Below are 25,623 nucleotides of genomic sequence, written 5' to 3'. Positions count from 1 at the left end.
CTGTTGAAAAGCAATTTTCAATAGATTGTGAAAGAAATACTTCCAAAAATTTGGCTGTTGAAAAGCAATTTTCAATAGATTGTGAAAGAAATACTTCCAAAAATTTGGCTGTTGAAAAGCAATTTTCAATAGATTGCGAAAGAAATACTTCCAAAAATTTGGCTGTTGAAAAGCAATTTTCAATAGATTGCAATTAGTAATCAAAGCTACTTCGGAATGTTATTAACTGGAAACATTCCTTGGCCACCATGTTTTCGTTACGTTTTATTGAAAGAGGATGCGAGGAAAATATATTTTAGCATCATATATAATTTAAGTCCAGAACCATCCAAAGTTAAGAATTGAAGTAACCCCAGTTGATGATACCACAATATTATATTTCTTCAAAGTTTCTGAAAACATATTAGAAACTAATTTGTGTTTTAAATTTTTATTTGATGAAAACATCAATAAGTCATTTTCAGTTACCCATTAATGTCAAACGTTTAAGCTAATTAATTAGAAAATATTAATAAAATAACATTTTTATTTCCTTCGGTAAGTCTTTTCATTTTATCAATAACTCACTTATGTTTATTTTAGTTGTTTTCATTGTGTCACGGCGTTCTAAAAGGAAACACGTTATATGTTAAAATATAAACAGGCTGTTCCAATAAAAGGGGGAAATTTAAGGTCTTAAAAATTTACTTTTGCAACTGAAATGAAATATTTCGAAAGAAACATTGCAAAAATGCTTCATATTCAAGTGAAATAAAGATTTCCTAAAAGTATGCGGAAAACAGATTGTTTATTAAACGTTGAACGATTCTGAAATATAAATATGTCTTGTGTGATGTCAAACGTTTCATAATAATGAAAAATAACAATAAAAACAATTTTTAAAACTAGTGGGCAGCGCCCCCTGCTCGCTAACGCTTGCCAACCCCTGAAAATTGCTACGCAATCTTATATGGTTTGCTTCGCAAACCAAGCTCGCTTCGCTCGCTGCTAACTTAGGTTCATTGCAAATGCACAAAAGTTTAAGAATTCAAAACAATTATTCAAATCCATATAAAAACTCTTTTTAAAAAAGAAAATTACATCTTTTTGGTAAATACTAAGTCATTAAAATAAATTTGAATTCAAATAAATGACATGTAATTCGTTAAGCCTATTAGAAAAATGCTATAGTATAAAATCTTAAGATAAAATTTCTAAAACTGATATCTCTTTAAAAAGGTTAAAATTTTGGCTGTAATTAATCGTCAAATAAATTCGTAACATATAAATTCGTGAAAAAAAGCGCTTTCGACAAAATACTAAAATAAAGATCTACCGACAAAGACTACTCACTTCTGCCTAGCTTAATAGGAAGAGATCACATTTGGTGAGAATACTCTCTCTGGTTATTTCAGTTTCCGTTTTTAAAAGCGCTATATGTTCAGCCACCTAAGCTAGATTTGGCATGTGACATTTTTAGCGGCAATCATTGGTCGATTTTCTAGCGTTGCCATTCGAGGAGTTGTAATGAGGCTTTTTTTTGTCGCTGTGTAAGAGAAATATATATATATAGATACTTTTAGCTATAGATATTAACTTATTAAATTGATGTTCCAATACATCACTCCATCATTTTTAAATATCCTATACAACAGTAGTGCAAAATTATTTTAGTTAAATATTCTATACATCAGTTGAAAAAATTGTTTAATTCGCATTAGTTGACAAAAAGCACACAATACGAAAAGCAATGCGTATTCTCTGAACTCAGAGTTGTGGTATCTACTTTTTGTTGTTAAATCAGTTTTAGGTTTTTTCTTTCCTTTTTCTTTTTTTTTTTTAAATTTTTTTTGTACTGATAATACGCATAAATGTCACTGTACAACATTACAATTTCGATGAAAAACTTATTTACGGTAAGAAAATCTTTTCTTTGTTATCAATTAGTTGAATTTGAACTGCTCTTTTCATATTTACGTAAATAGCACCATTTGTATTTTATGACGATAGCATTGACTTTTTAGATTATAAATCTAAACGATTAGCTTATATAATTTTTTGCCTTAGAAATTTGTTTAATAAAGTTTGACAAAAGAAACAAAAACATTATAATTAAAAATGATAAGTCCAAATTCTAATTTGTATAACAATAATTTAGTGCAATGATTTTTTAAACTTAATATAAAAATTTTAACTATATCCACTATTCAATTATAAATATAATATGAGTTCATTTAAGCATATAGCATTATTTTAATTACGCAAACAAAACATTAATAAAAAATTATTTTTTCTAATTTGCAGTTTTTTCAAATAAAAATCACACTTAGGAACATTTTTTTCCTCCCGTTTTCTAATGCATGAGATTTTTCAAACGGATCATGGTCGCTGATTTGAAATAAGCAATTGGCTTCTATATCCAAGCTACAGTTTTTTCAAATGACATTTTTAGTATATTTTTTGTCGAAATGTGAGGGTTTGTTGCTGTTTCTAATGACACTTGCCAATATTAGCAAGCCTGCTTGATGGAACTAAACGAATTTAAGGCAGAGGATGCGTTTCTTGTTTTTCAGTGGCGTCAACTATGGCCAAGAATACGACTTCTGCCACACACACACGTCACTGCCCATTTATAGGGTGAACCAATTCGTACATCCATTCATAGACCCACAGATCATAATTTTGACCTGAAACAAAGAACGGTCAATCTCCAATTCAGTACCCACAGAAGCATGATTTGCTACGGGATCATAAAGGACTCTGTGACACGTCAGTTTTAACAGGCACCAGTCACAATTTACTTTTGTCTTTGACCAGCGTGGATCAAACTCTCGACTTCTTTGACATGGGTCCAACGCCCTACGAACCAGGCTATCCCGGCTCAGGTACAAGTATAAGAACGTTGTATACAAAGAGTGGGGTGTCTCATAAATGCTGCAACAAACTTCTAGGAGAGTTTGGACACATCATCATGATTAAAATATGACAGAAACACATTCCCGAAAAAGTCGCTATACGCCATTAGGTGAGCTTCTTTATTATGAACTGTTTCTTCATTTGATTCCGAACATTTATACGACCCCACGTTATTATATAACGTTTTTAAACTAGTACATTTTGTCAAAAAATAGACTAAACATGTCATTTAAAAATCCATAGCTTTAGGAGTAAAACTAATTTCAGATTTGAAACCTTCACACCTGAAAGTCAAGATCAAGTACTTGTGTAAATGGAACAAACAATTTGTTCACAAGTGTTATTAAATTTAGCTAAAATAAACTGAAGGAAAGAAAATATTTACTTTTATTTTCATTTCTTGCCTATAATTGATTGATTGTTATCTAAGAATTAATGATTTAAAAAGTAAAAAAAATATTGTATTAAGGTGAATTTGGTTCCATAAATTTGAAATTTCCGATTCTATTGTCATAAAGTTTGAATTTAATCATTTTACTTGGTTACCATTGCAATTTTATCCTGGATTAAATTATTTCATTTTTGGATGCCATAAAAAGTAACTAAATATTTTCCTCCAAATGGATAATTTAGTAATGGTGCAAGAAGTTAGCTCCTAAAATTGATTTACAATTTTTTAATAATACTTTTGTAATCATTATTGAAAGAGTAATTACGTACCTTTATCATGAAATGCTGCGTAACAAAACATCAAGCTATTACTTTATAAAGAAACTGAACTTCCAAATAATGCCTTTAATTTTGATTTATAATAAAAATGAGAAATGAAATAAAAGTAGAGAATAATACGAAGAAGAGATAATAAATAAATGTTATTGAAAAATCCGATTGAATAACGAAGAATAAAGTAATTTACTGGTAAATGAGGTTATAACTATTATTAATTTTACGCTAATTAAAGCTGAAGTAATATGAATTCTTTTTTTATTAATTAATTACCATGTCATGTGATTTTTTCGTTTAATGGAAATGAACGAAAGGGTAAGGCGCCAATTACTAACTATAAAATACAAACAAATACAATAACTAATTTCTACACCTTAGCGGTAAAATTTAATGATATTTACCGCTAAGGTAGTGTAGAAATTAGTTGTTCTACAGATTATCTGGAAAATATGCAGATTAATTATGATAATCCATAAAATGCCCAAAAATTGCTTTACTTTTCAAATTACCTACGCAATCTGCAAATTACCAAAGTAATCTGCAAACTACCTAGATAATCTGTAGACTACCTGGATAATCTGTAGACTATTCTAAATAATCTGTAAACTATCTAGACAATCTGCAAATTACTTAGATAATCTGCAAAATACCTAGATAATTTGCAAACTACCTAGATAATCTGCATATTAAATGCTAAGCACTCGTTAATGTGAAAATAAGATATTTGTTGGAACAACAGCAAAAGCTCTGTTCTCTTAAATTAACATAATGAAATTTTATTTTTATTTTTCACTATCTGAAAATTTAAGTTACTACAATTAAAAAATAGTGCGTGGAGTCCCTCCGCCCGGAAGAAGTCAAACTTCGCAACCTGCGACGTTAATTGTAGAAGAATCAGCAGTCGTAGAAGGATCACTAGTTCTATTCAACGACTCTTTTTCCTGCTCCGCTCGCTTCCGTGCTCTGTAATCATGGTAATATTGTGAATTTTTCCCTCGTGGACTTCTTGAACCAGTGGAAGTGCTTGTGCTTACCTCATCGTCTCACCCTGGAAAATGCATTTGTATTAATAATGTATGTGAATGCGTCATAATGTAATTTCAGAAGAGAAAACCTAACAATCAATTGATATTCACAAGAGACGTACCTTGACATAACCCTAAATCCGTCGCATTGTCCGTGGGATTCTTTTCACTCATTTTTTACAATTGTTATCCACTAAATTTGAAAATAAAAAATAGTTCTCCATTAAATTATATGTGAATCAAAACAAACTAAAAAAAATATTTATAGTAAAACAATACTTTTATGACTTTTATTATTTTTATGCTAATGAGAACCAAAACAATATGGAAATGAATGAGGGAAAACTGGATCCTACCACGTGATTTCCCGGCCAATAAAAATGTAGAGTTAAACGTTTAACGCAACCTTGTTCTTAGTCGCATAAGAAGTATCACTTCAAAAAAACCAACACATTCTTTGTTTCAAAAACACTTTCACATTGAATGACAAGTGATATAGTTCAGTCTCTGGTTTGGACATCACTATTATCAAATCAAATCACTCGCACTTACATTTATTACTGAATAAGAATGTGAGACAAACATTCAGATATCTTCAACTGGCATCAGCATAAATTAAGAAGAAATTTTTTATTAGTTTCGATTTCTTTTCAGAGTGAAGTAAACTAAATGAGGTATTTATATTTTTTATTGTTTTGATGAATAATAAATTAATAATATATTTATTTATAATAAGTTGCATACGTAACTGCATCCAGTAAGCTTAGGCAATTAAAATACTTCAAACTAAATAGAATTTCTGAAATAGCAAGGAAGTGTAGAAATGGATTAACTTTTCGCATGGCTGTTAAGTTATCTTTTTGGCGACAAAACAATAACCTTTTTTAAAGTAATCAAAAGTAAGAAGTTAATCGCGCGAATGGAAAGAAGTTAATCGCGCGAAGTTCAACTCTTAAGAGAACTGGGGAGGGGGAAGGGGTAAGCTTTTCTCAGTATTTTATATAATATTTTCTGTAATAGTTTACAATAGGCGCCCCCTTTCATTTTCAGCGATATTTTGAAGCCAAAATCAGCGCCAAACATTTATAGATATTTGTCATGCTTTTTACACATCATTTTAAAGCTACTGAAACACATTAAAACATTTTATTCAATGAATATTTGAAATATTTAATATGCATATTAATTAAACATCTACAAAGAAAGTTTAGAATTGACATCGTATGATGAGCGTGGTGTGTACAGGGCGCAAAATAAAAAACGGGCCACCTTGAGTAACTTTTGTTCTATTGATCAGATCTGCATGTTCTAGGAATCATTCTTAATGGTTCGAGGGGTTGACCTCTAATATGCTAATTAGTTAATGCAGAGGATATTTTAAGTTACGAAATGAGATACAAAAACGTATTTTATCTGAATAAACATACTTTTTTTTCGAAGGATTTGGATTTTTGATCCCCAAAATATTGGGGAAATATGGTCCCCATTGTGACTGTCATGAGAGTGATCCAAAGTTTGGACCCCTTAATGTTATTGTTACTTACTGCGTATTTCGCCATATCTCGAGATTTTTTAAGCGATTTGAAAATTTTTTTCAAGCAGTTATAAAATTCGTTTATCGAAAGATAATTACTTGAAAAAATTTATTTTAATAAATATTTATTATTTTATTTAATAATAGTCGTAAAAAAGTTTGAATCGTAAGTCATTCATTTTTTTAAAATTATTTCAAAGAATGTGATGTTACATGGCAGAATACGAAATTTCAGCAAAATCGGTCGAATAGCTCTTGAGAAATTGAATTTTAAATATACGACTTCTTTGCAGTTATATTTTCAAACTTCAAAAGTCCTTTTTGAAAAAAAAAAAAAAAAAAAAAAAAAAAAAAAACAACGTTCACTAGTTAACAACTCATTTGTTTCAATACCCTCAAATGCCTATTTACCATTCACTCGTTTACCTCAATTATATTTTTTCTTATCGAATTTGCTTTCATGAATTTCGACAACTCTCTCTACATCTGAAAAAATACACCAAACAACCACGATTTTATTTTTAATTTGATAAGTTTTTCTTAAAAAAAAATCTTACATTCATCTCATTCGGAAGAAGATCAGTACCAGCTTTAAACCGTTTACAAGGTTGAATATTCATATCTTTCACTCGAACAGGACAAAAATAAGGAGTAGGTACTAATCAAACTTTCATACATACACCTGCCAATCATCGCTTTCTTACTCTTTTTCTTCACGTCAAAAAAATGTGCATTTATTTTTTCTGACATTTTTTGTTGAGACACAAAGATAATGCAACGATATCAAGCGAGTAACTAGTAAAAGAATAACGAAGGTTAAAATTCGAGATGAAATTTATAAATTTGAAAATTAACCAAGAACCAATCGCATCATGGTAAACAAAAATTGCGGTAACCCGAAAATGATGTCAATGAATGCAAAGAATCTATGGTAGCCAGAAACGGGCTTTCAGCAAAATTGTACAATTGACATTGTCGCCAACCCAAGGTGCCCCCGAGTCTACACAAGAGCTATAAATATTAATTAAACTGCCTGATTCAAGGACGAAATTGCAGTATTTATTTCTGCGTGAATATTTGGTAAACGAAATTATTAAACTGTAATTGAATTCACCAAGTTTGTTTTATTAAATTTTTTATCTGTTTGAAATAATATTGTTTAAGATATGGTTAACTATCAAACTAACTCTGGTTAACACTTTATCTGAAAAATAAACTAAAGCGAATAGGATTGGAATTTAAATCACGAGGAAAAAGTTTTCTCATTTAGATCCAGTTCTAATATATAGAAGCACCTTGCAAAAAAAAAAGTTTGTTATTTTCAGTTAGATTTGATACCGAACGGTTGTTAAAATAATGGGAATTATAAAATGACTCTCCTTGTTTTACAGCATTCGAAGCAGCTTCATAGATGCAAGGAGTTATTAGGAGGGAAGAAAGTGATGAATCGGTTTGATTCTCAAGAGAATCGAAGTTGAGAGGATTCTTCTAGAAAGAACACTGAGCAATTTAATAAAAACTTGTATGAAGATTGATGGAAAGTATTTGTTAGTTGCGCATGAAATTAATTTAGGTTTATGAAAGAAAATCTCGAAATTTAATCATAATTTTCTTATACAATTTTGTAGAGTTAAAAATTTAACATATTCTCTGAATTTGTTTAAATTATAAACCACCACATCATGTCCTTACTTCAACGCCTTTTACGCAATTTTTTTTAAAATTTAAAGCTTCACAGATCTTTGTGACATACTATAATGTTTTAATAATACTATACGACTTTGGCTTTCTATATTGGTTATCTTTTGAATTTATCTTGTACAACATATAATCTTCCTTTAATGATCACCCAGCCTAACACTACTATCTTTGAACTAATTGTAATTGTTCAATTCCAGCACTTTTATTAATTTTAAACAATATATTAATCTAAGCTTTTTTTTATCGTACAGCTCTTGCCTGTACGGAAGTACTTTGATTTAAATTCGAACTATTTTCAAAAGATTTCCCTGATGTTGTCACAGTACTTTACGTGTTGAATTTTAACTAAAATTTAAAATCTGTTTGACAGTCACTAAATCTTAAAAATCATCGTAAGTTTGAGTTTGAGATATTTCAGCGTAGAAGGCAGCAGAAATATTAAAATTATTTCCCTCTCTGTCGTATAGTAAGATAGAAAATAAACCTCTCCCAATGTACTATTACATGTTGTTCTACCTCCTCACGAACCTCTTGAGCAATAACTTGAGCATCGTATATAATAAATATATATATTCCATTTTTCTAAAATGAAAACTCCTTCATCAATAATTGGTATGATGGCTGCGACACCAAAGCACCGCTTATGTTTAAAACTTCCACAGCCATTTCGGAAATAATCAAAAATAAATCTTTTTACTTCGTAATTACTTCGCGACTGAGTTATATTTCTATAAAAGCACAAAAATATTCTAAATAAATACTTAATGTGTGACTAACTATTCAACAAGACTTAAATTATTACTTAAGGCCACATAACAAAATAAATCCAAATAAATAACGTATAATTCATTTTTTTAACACTGCTCAAAAGACAACTAAATAAAATATATATATATATATATATATATATATATATATATATATATATATATATATATATATATATATATATATATATATATATATATATATATATATATATATATATATATATATATATATATATATATATATATATATATTATATTATATTATATATATACAGTACCGCTCAAAAGTATCAGTACACCTAGAAACTTATAAAAAAATGGCAAAATTCAAAGCGTCATAACTTCTTTAAAAATGATCAAAAATGCTTCTGCTTCAGCTCATTTTAAAGCTTAAAATCTCTACTCTTATGTACTCTAATTGTTTTCAATTAATATATTTTGCAACTATGTACAATTACACTCTAAACAATCATGGAAAATTGTATTAATTTTTTGTGAAGTTTGACGCAATGTACGGGCACAAAGGGGTTAGATATTGTTAATTTTTATTATACCATTGAAAAATTTGGACTTTTAGCTTTCATTTAAAAAAAAAATCCAAAAAAACATGTTTTTTGCGGAGTTATTGTCAAATAAAAAAAAGGTTTTTTTTCAGAATTTAATGATTTTTCAGCAATTATAATGAATTTTAGTGTAATTATAATATGATATGAAATTTTTTTAATTAAGGTGAATTGAAATTTAATATTTCTCGATAATATTATTTCATAATTTATTATAACAATGTTAATTTTTTTTTTGGAAAATATAATAATGAAATAAGAATCAACGTTTACAATTTAACATTTTGAAATTTATTTTTTCGTATTTTTCTCAGAAAAAATTTGAAAACAAAAATGTACATACAATAAATTATGAAATAATATTATCGAGAAATATTAAATTTTAATTTATTTTAATTAAAAAATTTTCATATCATATTATAATTACACTAAAATTCATTATAATTGCTGAAAAATCATTAAATTCTGAAAAAAAACCTTTTTTTTAATTTGACAATAACTTCATCAAAAAACATGTTTTTTTTGAAAATTGTTTTTTAAATGAAAGCTAAAAGTCCAAATTTTTCAATGGTATAGTAAAAATTAACAATATCTAACCCCTTTGTGCCCGTACATTGCGTCAAACTTCACAAAAAATTAATACAGTTTTCTATGATTGTTTAGAGTGTAGTTGTACATAGTTGCAAAATATATTAATTAAAAACAATTAAAGTACATAAAAGTAAAGATTTTAAGCTTCAAAATAAGCTAAAGCAGAAGCCTTTTTGATCATTTTTGAAGAAGTTATGACATTTTGAATTTTGCCATTTTTTTATAAGTTTCTAGGTGTACTGATACTTTTGAGCGGTACTGAATATATATATATATATATATATATATATATATATATATATATATATATATATATATATATATATATATATATATATATATATATATATATATATATATATATATATATATATATATATATATATATATATATAAATAGATAGATAGATAGATAGATAAACGCTATATTTTTACGACTGTAATATGTCTAGGATATATCTCAACGATATATTTTACAAACTTTCAAAAGCCTTTTTTAACACGTTTTTTGAAAAATAAAGCTTTAAATTAAGTGTTACAGTCTCCCCACAGGAAGGACAATGACCGTGTTGACCATGAGGAAGGTCAAGCAGAAAGTTAAAATAAATACAAGCTGCTATATTAAAAAAAGAAAATTAATATTACTTAATTAAGAATTAAAATTAATATTAATTAATTAAGAAGACCAATTTAAGAAAATTAAAGGATTAGGTATAATTAAGAGTTAATTGTCATTTTGCATTAATTGTAAATGCGGCATTAAGTGTTTACAAATTTATAGAGATCTCATTCATAATCGCAATCTCATTCATCAAAGAATCAGCTTCTTAGAAGGGTGGGGTGGGGGAGGGTGAAAACCAGGTGCCTCTAAAATCGGATGAAACTCCCAAGATACCATGTTATTATAAGCTCTTTTTATAATTTTTCTCAAAGGTATATTTTCAAAATTGTCAAAAAAATATTATTACATATTTTTAAAATACTCAATGAGTGATCACGTTTAAGGTTAAAGTGTTCTTACATTATTCTATAACATAGAATATAGAGTGTATATTATTCTATAATTTATTTCCACCGTAAACATTGATTGCATTGTGATGAGGCAGGTATGACTCTATTATTGAAAAAAAATTTAATCAGATAAGAGGATAAAAGAGAAGCAATTTCTGATTTATCACGCCGTTGATAAGATCATTGCTACTCAATATTATCTCTTTAAACGAGGGATACACATTGTTATGAAGTGTGTTTGTTACACTTAGAAATCAGTAAATTTTAAAGTAAACATTCGTTTCATTAGGAATCTCAAAAACATTATGAAGCTGTGTGACTTAAGGGACTATAAGGGAGCCATTTGTACGTATATTTTGAAAAACAATTGTGTCTTAAAAATTTATTAAATTCATTTATAAATTTAAATATTTATTGATATATCAATTTTAAATATTATTATTACGTAAAATTAAACTTTTTTTCAATAAAAAACTAAAAAGTAATATCCAAAAAGATTGTGCCAATTTAATTGGTTTGAGTTTAATGAAATTTAAACTGCGTATGAGAGCAATCTACATTCTAATGACAACAGGAAGTCAGAATTGTTTTAATCTCTGGTTAAAAATGTTTAGTTGTTGTAGTTCATTTACGTAGCACTAGAGCTGCGCAATGGGCTATTGGCGACGGTCTGGGAAACATCTATGAGGATGATCCGAAGACATACCATCACAATTCTGATCCTCTGCAGAGGGGATGGCACCCCTGCTTTGGTAGCCCGATGATCTGCATGCGAAGTCGAGAACTTTGCGATAGAACAGTTTAGCGAGGAACAATACCGCACACCCTCGGTCCTTACGCAGATTGATCCAAACCGCACACTGACCGTGGCCAGTGATGCTTGACTTCGGTGAAAAAATCTTCAGTAGACCTTCTTTAGGAAGTAACCACACATGCGAAATGACCATAGCTTTCACTCAACTGGACACACTAGTGGTGATTTACGCAAAATATCCAAACAATGGTAAACAAAACTTGGGAATCTCGTTCTTCTGGCATGTAGACTGTTCACATGTTATGTATTTAATTGTAATTTATATTTCCTGAAGTAAAAATTAATTAAATTGGGTCTAAATTTTTGAATAACCCGTATTCAAAATTTTTTTTCTGTGTATAAAGGGTTACAAGCTTTTTTTATTGATAGAAATAATTTTTTTAAAGCATAAAAATGTTCGATGCCCAATGTTCAAATGGAAATGCCAAAAATTTAATAAGTTGCAAAGTTTTACCAAAGTATCATGATGCAGATTTTCAATTACACAATGATACAGCTAATTTTCAATGGTAACTTGTTTAATTTAGTACCTTTTGAATGTTGCAATAAATTTGAAATCCGAAATTTATGGTTCAATATTTAGCCATTATTTTTCAGGAGAGTAATTGTTTTTAAATGATGTAAAACTCAAAGATTTAAATAACGGAAAAGGGATGGAACAAAGTTAATAAAATACGAGGATAATTAACAATTTTTTTTTATTTGCATTGTTTCATTTTTAAATTAAAATGTTCCTTAAACTAATCTATGATATTAAATCAAGGACATTGCGTATCTCGCTTATAACCCAGAATCCTTTTTGATAGGGTACAAAAATTTGGTCAATAAAAAAATTTATGTTTAGTGGCTAAAAATTGATAAAATATTTAATTGCTGATTTTTAAATACAAGTTTCAGATAATTTTTTTTTTTGAAAGATAATATCAATACATTTTATCGGCTTATAAAACAACTAACAGCTCAAAAAAAGAATTGTTTTCATGGTCTTTTAAATTTAATAATTTCTTATCCGCCATGTGGGATAAGTTCAATAAACATGTGAATGACATGTGAGGACTACGTAATGTGAAGCAATGTGTTTATTTTACATGTAGATATGCTTTTGAAGAAAATGCTTGAAGCTGGTAAATTATATGTTGCATTGAATATTGACCCTCATCAATGCAATCATTTTCAAGCTGAATGATACTGAGAATAGTTATTATTTCTTTTGATGAATTGAACCTCTTATCATAATCTCATAATATAAAGTCAACAGGAAGAGCAACAAATTATAATAAAAAAATTAAATTATTATAAATCATTAATATATCATTATTATAAATTAATATATAATTTATTTTATTTATTATATAGAACTTCATATATTTTATCGTTATGCTGGAACTGACGTAAGTAAAAAGAATCATAGGTGTGTAAACATACCACTTCACCATGGCCAAGCACCTAGTCTCTCTTTTATGGGCTCTATCCTTTAACGGCCATGGCAGGAATGCCACAAAAATGAAATAATGCAATATTTTTCATAAATATTTTAACTTTTTTCTTGTGACTTGCGATGATATCTCATTTCATAAAAATTCTAAACTTTAGTTCTCATTTCAGTTATTTTAGGAATATGTGCTTCAGTAATTATTCTCACCTATCTGACAATGAATTTATTGCCAAAATTAAGGCAAACGAAGGATCAGAACTATTATAGAGCAGCAGTATTGGAAGCCATTCCTTATTCAGATCCATCAATATCGATAAAAGCTGTGGTTGAAAAGAATTTGGAAACATATCAACTCGCTGCAAATATTGCTGGAGGAAATGTAAGTTTTTTTTTTCAAGAGTGAAGTCTCATTTCAAAAATGGTGGCAACTACTTTACATCAGTGAGGTGCAGTGAAACACCATACTTAACTATGAATCTAAGTTAGTATCTAAGCTCTATACCAAGTTAGAATCTAAGTTCTATACCAAGAACTTTCTTTTACACTTCGTCTAAAGTAGCTGCCACCATTTTTATTCTTCAGTAACACTAAAATTTATAATTGCAGTCAAATAAGATACACACAAGAATAAGTAAAATTATTTTTACAATAGAATGGAACTCAATCATTAACTCAGGATGCATGGATACACTATTTCTTGAAATAAAATTAGTTTGTTAATCAAACATTTACACAAGCATAAAACATTGAAGCGGATAGAAGCTAAGTATTATAAAATTATTTATTGTAATTAGAAGATTTATGTACATTTTCTTATGAGAATATAAATATCTTTGTCATACAACTGGAAACATGCATGCATTTAAAAGAAATTTACTTCTGTTTCTGCAGAATTCTTAGAATCGCGAGCGTAGAGATCAATCGTTTACCTTCTCAGGCACAAATTCTAAACAAAAAAATTCGGTCGTTTGACAGTTTCCAATATGATGCTCCGACGCCAAATTTGGAGAAAATATTTCATGGAAGTAGCAAACAATTTTGGTGTAGCTTTCTCAATTATTAGAGTTAAGATTTAACTACAACCTTTAAAATGTGTATAAACTCTTGATTTGGGATTAACTTAAATTAATTCAAAACCTTTTAGAATTTTTCAACACCGAAATCGATAGGTATTGCACCACAGATAATTTTGATATATAAAACAATACCATAACAAAACCATAAAGCAATATAAAACAAAATACCAATACCAAAATATCAAATAATAGTTCAACAATATTTTAAACATTTCAACATTAATTCTCTTTCTTTAAAGAATATCATGGAAATATTATGATTAATAATTCAAACTCAAAGCTATGATTCAAATAAAAAGGAATCAAATTTCTTCAATAATCATATGATTTCTAATAAAATAATAATAATGAAAAACAACTGAAAGTCTGTATTTTTAAAAAAAAAAATCTTCTAATATTTTTTCTTTAACTGTGTTAAATTATTATTAATAACTGATGCTTGCTTTATTTTTAATCGTTTCATAATATTGTTTTTTTAAATGATCTTAACTAAATCTTGCTCATTTTTAGGAGGTTGATATAATTGTGTTTCCAGAAGATATCTTATTTTTTGACAGCGATGATTACACCGAACATCGTTCAGCATTAATAGGTTCAATCGCCAGCGATATACCGGACCCTACTTATGGTAACTATAATCCGTGTGATCAAAAAGACGTGTTTAAGAATCATTTCCTTCTTAGAAACCTCAGTTGCATGGCTAAATCTAACAACCTATACATTGTGGCTAATCTAGTTGATTACAAGATGTGCAAAAATGGCGGAGGTAAAGACAGAAATGCAACGTTAAATTGTTCAGATAAAAGCGAATGTCCATCAGATGGAATCTATCTTTATAATACCAATGTTGTATTCAACAGAGCAGGTAAATTAATAGCGAGATACTACAAAAAGCATCTATATTTTGAGCCATCAATGAATCCATCTAAATGTCCTTATAATGGCTTTTTTGATACAGACTTTGGGAATTTTACGACTATTGTCTGCTTTGATATGCTTTTTAAAGAAGCTTTAGAAGATATCGAGCAGCTTAATGTTAATAACTTGGCCTATCCTTATTTTTGGTACGACCACACACCAATACATCAGTTTGCTACTGTGGTCCAGCAATATTATGCCTATTCTAATCGTATCAATGTTCTGGCAGCTAATGGTCATGTTCCTGGTACAGGGTCTTTAGGAAGTGGTATATATTCAGGACACAGTGGAGCTTTAATCTCGACGCATCAACCAGATGGACATTCCAGGCTCTTAATCTCCGATGTCCCCAAGCAACCCAAAAGCCTTAAGGTGAATGCAGGAGATTTAAATCGAAAGCGTTTCAAAATGGTAAATGGAACATTTGTTGTGGATAATGTCGAAGATGACATAGTATTGGAGGATCAGTGTGAGATAGACGTTGTTGGCCCTCCCAAAGATGAGTCCAAAGATTACAGGTGTAATTCTATGAATCTTACTGATTACAAATTTCAAAGGCTTAATAAGACAGAAGGCAAAATTGACCTTTGTGTAAACACGTTTTGTTGTTCTGTGACCTACAAAGCTCGATCCATGAATGAAGAATATTTTATAGCCGTCCAAGCGAGTGATTTTGATGCATACAAGATTGTTCACTACAGTAATCAAATTTGTTTCCTAGCTCGTTGCAAGTCAGAGAATGGTAAAGATTGTTCAAGTTTTTATATGAAATCAGAGACAGTATTTGAAGAGGTAAAACTTATGGGGACATTTTTTAATAAATATATGTATCCATTTTCTATAGATGCTAATATAAGACTCACTAGTAAAGATAAATGGAGTTATGACGGAAATGTACAAATGAACTATCAAAACAAGGATAATTCATCACTCCTGTTTTTTGGAATTTATGGAAGAGACTATCCGGATAGTTGAAAAAGGAAAATTTGTCCCAATTATTTTAACTAGCTACTTAACACGTTTTGTTTACTTTTTGTATTTTATTAAAAATTACGCTGGCGTTTTTCGAATGAGTCATTTTTTTGAAATTGTTTCGAATCAGCAACTCAATATTCCTTGTCTACTTAAGTTCTATGCTACATTAGATAAATTGCAAGTTGTGTGAAGCTATAGCGTAACACGGGTTGGGATGGCCAAAACCCGTAGTTCTTGGCTCTCCCTAACAAGTTTATTTTTAGAGTGTATTTCTAAATCCAATGCTTTTTGGTTAAATGTTTATAAAGAAAGTTCTACATTGTACAGTAATTTTTAAAATAATAGATATCGTAAAATGACTGAATCACTCTAATTAAAAAAAATATGTAAAAATTATGGCATGATATTTTACGGCAAAAATGGATTTTACGGATGAAGCACCTAAGTGTCAGTGTCACCTAGTGTATATCGTAATTTGATCCGGAATTGTTTTCAGTGCAATTATTTTTTTTATTATTCACTGCAATCGCGAAGCAATGGAAATTCTTCACTTTTCTAATCCTGACATTTAGCTAAATAAACGATAAAAATCATAATGATCTTCATAATGAAAAAAATTAAATCTACGTGTGTATTTTTAAATCTACGAGTGGTGTATTTTTAAATCTAATGGTTTTTGATTTGAGTGTTTATAAAGAAAGCTCTACATTGTGCAGTAATTTTAATTCCATGAATTTTACAGTAGTAATTACCTCAAAATCACTAAATCACTTTAATTAAATAAATATTTCTGTAAAAATTATGATATAATATTTTACGGTTGAAATGGCTTTTTCGGATGAAGCACCTAGTTTACATCGTAATTTGATCCGGAATGTTTTTCAAAGTAGTTATTTTGTTTTATTCACTGCAATCGTGAAGCAATGAAAATTCTTTACTTTTCTATTCCTAACATATAGCAAAATAAGCTCTGTGCTACATCGTATATAAGCTATATCGTATCGTAATTATTAATTCCGTAATTTTTACTGTAAGAATTACCGTAAAGTCACTGAATCAATCAAATTAAGCAAATATTTCTGTTAATTACAGTAAGGCATTTTACGGATGAAGCACCAAAGTGCCGGTACTTTATATCGTAATTTGATCAGAATTTTTTTTCAGTGTAGTTATTTTGTTTTATTCACTGCAATTGTGAAGCAATGAAAATTATTTACTTTTTTAATCCCAACATTTAGCTAAATAAATGATAAAAATCATAATGATCTTCACAACAAAAAAATTAATTTTACAGATAAATTTTTATGTAACTAACACATAAATTATGAATATGTCTTTTCGCAAATAAAAATTAAAAAAAAAACGAATGCCTTAAAAGAAAAAACGTAACTTGAGAGTTTGTCAGTCAGTGTGTTATTCCAATATCTCTGCTTTTCAGTTTCCCTTTGTATAGCAGAAGACTAATTCAAACTTAGAGATATATACTGGCGTCGGTTTGTTCGAAATTTCAAAGTGTTAATTTAGTAACTCCTAATTGCTAATTTTTTAAAACAACTTAGATGTTTTTGATTTGAATGGTTTAATTTTTGACCTACTAATAACTTACAAAATGTTTAAATCAATCCAAATAATGTTAGTAACAATCGAACACTAATATAATTTGAATTAATGGAAATCCCATAATTAAATGTAAAAAATATAAATAAAAATGTCATTTTTTTACTAAATATATTTAAAAAATGTATTAAAATTACCTTATATTTTTATGTTTTTTATTTCAGAGATCAATTTTATTAAATTTTTATTTAAATTAAAATTTTATTTTTATTTAAATTAAATTTAATTTTAATTTATTTAAATTTTATTTTTATTTATTTAAAATTTTATTTTTATTTAAATTTTATTTTTAGTTAAATTTTATTTTTATTTATTTAAATTTTATTTTTATTTATTTAAATTTTATTTTTATTTATTTAAATTTAATTTTTATTGAAATTAAAATTGAAGCTGAATTTAAAATAAGACACTGAATTTAGAATTCAGTTCTAGTATCAAGGTCATCTTATGATGGTGTTTTAATGAGTGTTTTTAAAATTTTTTTTTATCTAAAAATCTACTTAAGTTCAGTTAATTTTATGAGAATCTACAAAAATTGCAAATTGCTTAAAAATTGTTTTTTGCTTTCAACATATTTCGATTGATTATATTTTAAGATGGTATACTATTAATAGCATTAAGGTCATTCACATCATAAATAATTATTTCTCAATAAAGGTTCACTTGTGGTTATAAAATAGTTCGAAACAGGCGTGCCCACCAATCATTATTGCTTTTTTCTTTATCAAGTGCTATATGTTGAATAAATCCATGTCATACATGACCTTGATCTGATATTGGCTACTTAGTATTCATGGTTCACAATCTATAATTGTCTGGGGCATTTTCGAGGTTTTATATGAAATGAATGTATCGTCATCTCAAAATGGTTTTGTTAATTCGTAATTTTAGGGAGACAAAAATTTTAACAACCTTCATAAAATCTTAAATTTAGACACATCAGAATGTTTCTTAGAATTTTAAAAAGGAAATATTTATAATAATAAGGAGTACACATTATACATGAGTATGGATCAGATATGGAAAATGAGTATGAGTTTATATATTACATCAAAAGAATTACAATATAAGAATTGCAACAAAAAATTTGAAGTTTTTGAGATTTAAAATACACTGTTCATTCTCAGTTTCAAGTTTGCAAATAAACTAAACCAATAATTCGTATTTTTTTTCTAATATTGATATATGGTTGAAGATGTACGAATTGGTTTTTAAGCATAAAGGCATTTTATTTTTTTCCAACAAACTCGGCCTCTCAATTAATCTTAATCGGAATTTCTTCTTAACTCTTGAATGCTTTCCAGAAAAAATTTATGCACTATCCAGCTCTTTAATATACTCTAATTTACCCCACTACGCGTCATAAGAGTTGAAATGTTTCAATATACTCCAGAAGAGCCGTGGTGGGTCAGAAAATAGAGCACTCGCTTCTCAATGAGGTTGCCCGGGTTTGAATCGCAGCAACGGCTGGTCTATACGAATTTTGCCTCCTTTTTGCATCGACCACAATGCTGACGTAAAAGATCTTCAGTGGCGGACGGATCATGGGTTAGAGCAATATCTTCTGGTAAAGAGAAGGCCTCAGCACGGGTTACCATAAACAAGAAATTTGATTATTTAGTAGTCCAAATGCAATGACCTCTTTGGCATTTACCACCACTGCGCAGCTTAGTTGTCCGAACGTAGTAACATCTTTCTTATTTTTTATCCATTGCGCAATTTATGCTCGTTACGTCGGACTGCTAAATTGATCCGTGATGAGGCGTAACCTCCGAGAAGATAGAAGGCCATGACGGCTACAGCCGAATCTTTGATGACTCATAGCTAGTCGTCCGCCTTCCATCAAGTGTAATCTCGACCGCAGCAACTTTGCAATGCGCGTTGTTTACTTATGTATACAGTGCGATAAATACGATCATTTTCGAGCGAATTATCTAATTTCTTGTTATAATTTTTGAGTTTCTTTTGTAAAACTTTCTTATTGTTTTGTTTACATTTTTATATTGTTGAAATTTCACAATTATTACTGTTTTTAAACATCGTTAAAAGATTTTAGTGTTAGCAATGCCGGACCGTTGTTGTGTGCCTGCTTGCAAGTCTAATTATACATCAAAAGCTGCTAGTGTCGAGTATGTCAGTGTTTTTAAATTTCCTAGAAATGAGGAAAGGAAGAAATTGTGGCTACGTAAAATCCCTCGGCAAAACTTTACACCATCTAAACATTCAGTGGTGTGCGAAAAGCATTTCCAAAATCATATGATCATCAGGGAAGAAGATTTTACAGACTCCAAAGGAATCACTCATAAAATAAAACGAGAACGCCCTATTTTAACTGAAGATGCATATCCATGCATATTTGATGGATGTCCCCCTTATTTGAGTGAAATAAAAACTACTCAGAGATCCAGTAGAGATGAAAAAAGACTCAAAATGGACAGTGAGATGATTTCATCATTTGTGAAAGATGATCAGATTTCTAATTTTAAGGAATGTGTGAATGAATTTTCTGCAAAGATGGAAAACTTCTTGCGCAGAGAAAATCTGCTTGTTTACCAAGTTGAGTCAAAATTTTTTGTTCTTTATATGAGTTATGATCCTTCTCCAGTTGTGCTAAAAAGTATTATAGTTGATGATAATATGAATATAAATATATACATAATGCAAGATCATTTGGATCTTAAAAAGCACCTGCACCATATTTTAAACAGCTCGACTAAAGTAAGTTTATGGAGTGAACTAGAAAATGTATGCAGTTTTATTTATAATTTTTCTGTGGAAAATAATGTCGAATCCTCCAAGGATATGTATTCTGCCGCTGTTGAAGTATGGGATCAGTTTGTGCAAGCAGAAGCATGTGAGGAATTTTCTTTTGAGGTGTTCGTTTCGGAGCAGTTAAAGCTTCACAAAAAATCACCAAATAGTCGAAGGTATAGTCCTCACTTGACAACGCTAGCCTATTCTTTGTACATTAAATCGGCTGCCTGCTACGAAGAGCTTCGTCAAAGCCAGATAATTTATTTGCCATCTATTAGACATCTAAAACGATTAACTTCCTTCCTCAGCTTATCACCATCTACAAACAATGTTAATAATGTTAGTTACTTAACAAAAAAATGCCAAAGCCTTTTAGCTCATGAGAAAACTGTAAGCTTATTAATTGATGAAGTACATGTAAAACCTGCAATTTCTTACAAGGGCAAAGCTTTGTATGGTTTTGCTGAAAATGCTGTTAATACTGAGGCAACATCAGTTCAAGCTTTCATGGTTTCTTCAATATTCAGTACATATAAAGATATAATTGGACTAGATCCGGTGAAAAACATGAGTGCTTCAGATTTGACCAATTTTACCAAAACTGCTCTCTCGGTGTTGCATGGTTCATCATTCAATGTGCTTACTGTCATATCAGATAATAATAGAATTAATCGAAATATGTTTCAACATTTAAAACTTCAAGCTGAGGATTCAGTTTGTATTAAAAATCCTGTGGATAATTCTCGTCCCCTATTTCTCTTATTTGATTCTGTGCACATCGTAAAATCCATTCGAAATAATTTACTAAATCAGATAGATTCAGAAAAGACATTTGTGTGCCCAGATTTTGAAGATTTTACCAAAATCGTGAATGTGAAATTTTCGTTTTTACGAAAAGTTTTTAACATTGAACGAAACTCGATTGTTAAGTATGCCCACAAGTTGTCTTTTAAGACAACTTATCCAACTAATATTGAGAGACAAAATGTCAACCTGGCATTGAATATTTTTGATGAAAGTACTCAAGCTGCAATTCAGATATATGGGGAACAAAACTGTTTTTCAAACTGGCAACCTACTGTTCAATTTTTGAAAACAGTAAAAAAGTGGTGGGATATTATGAACATAAAGAACACTAAGAAAGGTTTCCTTAAACGAAATGCTGCTTCTTTTCCATTTCGCTCTTTAAGTGATGAAAGGTTTCAATTTCTTGGAAATTTTCTTGCGTGGTTAGATGCATGGAAAAAGTTGAAACTGAAGCCTCGCTGTGGATGTTTGTCAGAAGAAACCTTTTATGCCCTCACCCAAACAACTCGATGCATGATATCCTTAATTGAACATCTCTTGAACCAAGGAAACTCTTATGTCCTCACAGGCAAGTTTCAGACAGACTGTTTAGAGTCTAGATTTGGCATTTACCGGCAAATGTCTGGTAGCAATTACCATGTTTCGGTAATTGATGTAATTGAAAGTGAGAGAAAACTTCGAATCAAAAGTATCCTCACTCTGAATTCAAGCAGTTTGGGGAACATTTTCTTTCGCAGTTTATGTGGTGATGATACTTCAGGTGACGTTGAAGAAGTGGACATTTGTGATTTCAGTGATGTCTTGTGCGACTTCAACGTCGATGTTAGTTGTGATGAAGTAGAGATTCTTACATATATTTCTGGTTATTGTGTCTTCAAATTAAATCTAACATGCAGTATGTGTTTAAAACATTATGTAGTTAATCATAATATTCTGATTGAACCTAGTGAGATTCACTTGGCACCTATTTCAGAAAACAAACCCGACTCTTTTATAAACATCGTAAATAGAGGAGGATTAAAGAAACCCTCAAGACTAATTTTAAACATAATCATTCATGCATATAGTATTTTTAAAAAGCTTTTAACTTCTGAATTTGAAGAAAACTTTCAAAAGTGTAACATGCCACAACATAAAGTTCTTGTAAACTTAATTAAATTTTATCTTGAGAACAGTGATTTGTTTTCACTACAAGAGAAATGTGACATTTGTGGAACTGAATTGTTTAATTCTGTTTGTAAAATTATCACCACCTTTAGTAACATTTGCTTAAAAAATTATACTAAAGTGCTATCTGACAAAAATCTTGTAAATTTACAAGAACGAAAATTGAAAAAATTCAAACCTCGTTAATTTTTTTGTTGTGCTTTTTATATATTACCTTTAAATTTGGTAAGTTATACTATCGCTGTACTTTATGTTATCTACTTTTTATAATTGTGTTGATTTTTGTCAATAATTTCTTTGTAGTCTGACTTTTATTAGTATAGTACCATTTCAAATTGAGAAAAATTTATTCTAAGTTATTTTCTTCTATTTTTTAACTCTGCAATGAACCATTAATGGACAATGTATCCATATTTTTTACATATTTAAAATAGCAAACCTGTTTGATAATAAATTAATACACAGATATTTTTTTAAATGATTTTAAATCTATGGTTTTTATTACCTAATTATTTTGAAAGAAATCAAGGCATACATCTGAAAAATTCTATTTTATCTAAATTATTATATTTCTTTCTTCTGACATTCTATTTCTTATCAGATATAAATGCTGAAATTTTATATTTATTTTTAACTATATATTTTGTGGAATGGCAGAAATTTCCTTCCCAGAGTATGAGTTAGTTCAATTTTATAATTAATTATCACAAATTTACCCTTACTATGTTTATATCATTATAAAATTTATTGAAAGAGTATTTATAGCATTATTTAAAAAATGTTACTTTTTTATTGATTAACGTTGACGGGCAGTATAATTCTTGTTGGTCAATTAAGGCTTGATGAAATCTATCATTAATGAAAGCTCGGGTGCTATTATTTTAAAATAGTAATATTGTTTTTTACATTATAATTTTTCTTAAACTCAAAGCCTGACCTTGATAAATCTATTTTCATTCTTCTCTTCGACATCAAAAATCTATAGAACAAATTCTCTTGGCTGTACATTTGATGAATCAACTATTCTTCTTGCTAGTACATTAAAATCAACAATATGTGTTTGATTGTGAAGTAATAAACAAACTTTGCTTTCATTATTGTAAAATTATAGTAATGGATTTTATGTTAATAAGAAAATTGAAATCTATAGTTTTCCATAATGCACTTTCTATTTATAAAATTCTATAGAATGAGCAAAAGAACTGTTTCAGTAAGTAAAGATAAGAATGTTAATGCTTCTATAATTCAAATATGTCTGAAATAAAAGAGGACTATGAAGAGATAAAAATTGATACTAACCATTTTAAAAACTGCATGTTTTATAACAGGCATAAATAAGTTTGGAAAAAACAATAAATAATTTCATTCATTCTGTTTATCACGATATATGCTTGTAAAATCTATTAAAGTTTCTGGTCTGTAAGGTTATGATGTTGAAAAGGTACCTCAATTTTTATATTGTATTGTAAATTAATGAATCCTCGCCCTATTTCCAAATACAATTTCAATTATGTTGAGTTAGGAAACATGGCTACACCATTGCCATGTTTCATGAAATTAACCTGTGTTGCTGGTGAAATAAAATTTTAGTTTTCTGAACTTAAAAGTAAAGGATTAAATATAATAATATAATGTATGTAATATTTAGTATTGAAATGAATACATTAATAAATTTGTTATACCATGAAACATTTCTGTTTATTTTATTTTAATAAATTTCCGTTAATGAACTGTCACCAAGTAAAAAAGTTTTCTGATACTAATGATTTATTAAGTGTATTTTAATGAATGAAATTAAATGATTTATTAATTTGGAGCAAATGAGAGAAACAATAAATAATTTATCAAAATATATGTTTGTAAAATACATTAAAGTTTCTTGTCTGTGAGGTTATGATGTGGAAAAAGTACCTCAATTTTTATATTGTATTGTAAATTAATAAAGCCTCACATTATTTCCAAATACTATTTCAGTAATGTTGAGTTAGGAAACATGGCTACACCATTGCCGTGTTTCATGAAATTAACCTGTCTTGCCGGTAAAATAAAATTATAGTTTTCTAAACTTAAAAGTAAAGGATTAAATATAATCATATAATGTATGTAATATTTAGTATTGAAATGAATACATTAATAAATTTGTTACACCATGAAACATTTCTGTTTATTTTGTTTTAATAAATTTCCCTTCATAAACTGTCACCGAGTAATAAAGTTACCTGATATTAATGATTTATTAAACCATATTTAACGCAAAATTTTAATATGATTGTGATAACGCATTAGAGCAAATAAAAATTTTGAAATAAAATTGAACACAAAATTAATATAAATAACACTAACTTAGAAATCAAATTTCTTTCTATGTGAATCTAATTTATTTGAATTTTAACTCTGAATATTAATCTTTAGTAGCTTTCTTCCTGTACAGTAATAGTAGCGTCATAGATGTGAACTGTACTGGATTTTGCAAATTTCTCTTGATTTTCTGGCTTTCTAAAAATTATATTGGTTTCTTCTATGTTTTAGAAAGTTTTTTAAAATTTGGACATTTTCCAATGCAAGATATATGTTTTATTAAGTTTTTTGCTTGCTTGAGTATGTAAACAAGTTATTTCTATATGAAGTATTATATAGTGCTTTATTTTTCAAATTAAATAATATCTTACAGTCTAAAATTAATTCAATATCTCTTGCTAAAACAAATTCTAAACTCAAAAATAGAATAAACATTAAAAAACATTTATGAATTATTAAGTATTGCAGTCAATTTAAATCTACAGTTTTTTTTTTCTTCTTATTTTATTCACATAATAGAAATCCCTAAAATCTCATACATTTTAGATAGTTTGAAATAATATAAATTCAAATTTTATAAAAATCTATTGGATTATTTCCTTTTAGGTTGATAGTATTCCTTGACTTTTTATTTTAATTAATACAATAATTAACATATGTATATGATACATTCTTTTTTTCAAATAGATATTTAACTTTATATTACAGCAATTTGTAATTATTTTTAAAATTTAGTTTCCAATGATAAAGCATTTTAAAATAATCATGTTTTTAATTTAATTCAAGTAATAAATTCTTTCAATCTTATTGAAAAATATTTTATTGCATATTTAATTATCTGTTAAAAATCCGCAGTGTTTCTTTCTTTTTTCCCAATGTATGATATTATACAGGTCAATTCATAATCTTTGAAAAGAATTTCTAAAAAAAATTCGATTTCCGAATG

General features: G+C 28.5%; 2 protein-coding genes across 5 annotated transcripts in view; both read left to right on the top strand.

Annotated features, from left to right (window-relative positions):
• The window catches only part of LOC107449061 (biotinidase), a 29,872-nt gene extending 13,747 nt beyond the window's left edge, over positions 1-16,125 (top strand). For 3 of the 4 annotated variants that reach the window (XM_071184531.2, XM_071184530.2, XM_016064479.5), the window contains exons 2-3: positions 13,236-13,444; positions 14,652-16,125. In XM_071184531.2, the coding sequence (XP_071040632.1) occupies positions 13,236-13,444; positions 14,652-16,034 (1,592 nt within the window). In that variant the 3' untranslated portion in view covers positions 16,035-16,125. Of the gene's footprint in view, positions 1-10,991; positions 11,162-13,235; positions 13,445-14,651 lie in introns of those variants that run through there. The other variant, XM_016064478.5, reaches the window with a different exon arrangement.
• A 3,309-nt stretch (positions 16,126-19,434) lies between these two features.
• LOC107449051 (DNA transposase THAP9) lies at positions 19,435-24,939 on the top strand. The gene has a single exon (XM_071183868.2). It carries the CDS (start codon positions 19,716-19,718, stop codon positions 22,563-22,565), a length of 2,850 nt encoding a protein of 949 aa, XP_071039969.2. The 5' UTR covers positions 19,435-19,715; the 3' UTR covers positions 22,566-24,939.
• Positions 24,940-25,623: the final 684 nt, after the last annotated feature.

The sequence above is a fragment of the Parasteatoda tepidariorum genome, chromosome 10, assembly GCF_982258835.1.
Source record: "Parasteatoda tepidariorum strain Cologne lab strain chromosome 10, Ptep-v5.0, whole genome shotgun sequence".
Classification (NCBI taxonomy): Eukaryota; Metazoa; Arthropoda; class Arachnida; order Araneae; family Theridiidae; genus Parasteatoda; species Parasteatoda tepidariorum.
The sequence above is the reverse complement of the archived record's forward strand: the minus strand, read 5'-3'. Positions and strand labels throughout refer to the sequence as shown.

Bases quoted from the DNA above. Each gene is read 5' to 3' on its own strand.
- LOC107449051 (XM_071183868.2), top strand. From the start codon at position 19,716: ATGCCGGACCGTTGTTGTGTGCCTGCTTGCAAGTCTAATTATACATCA.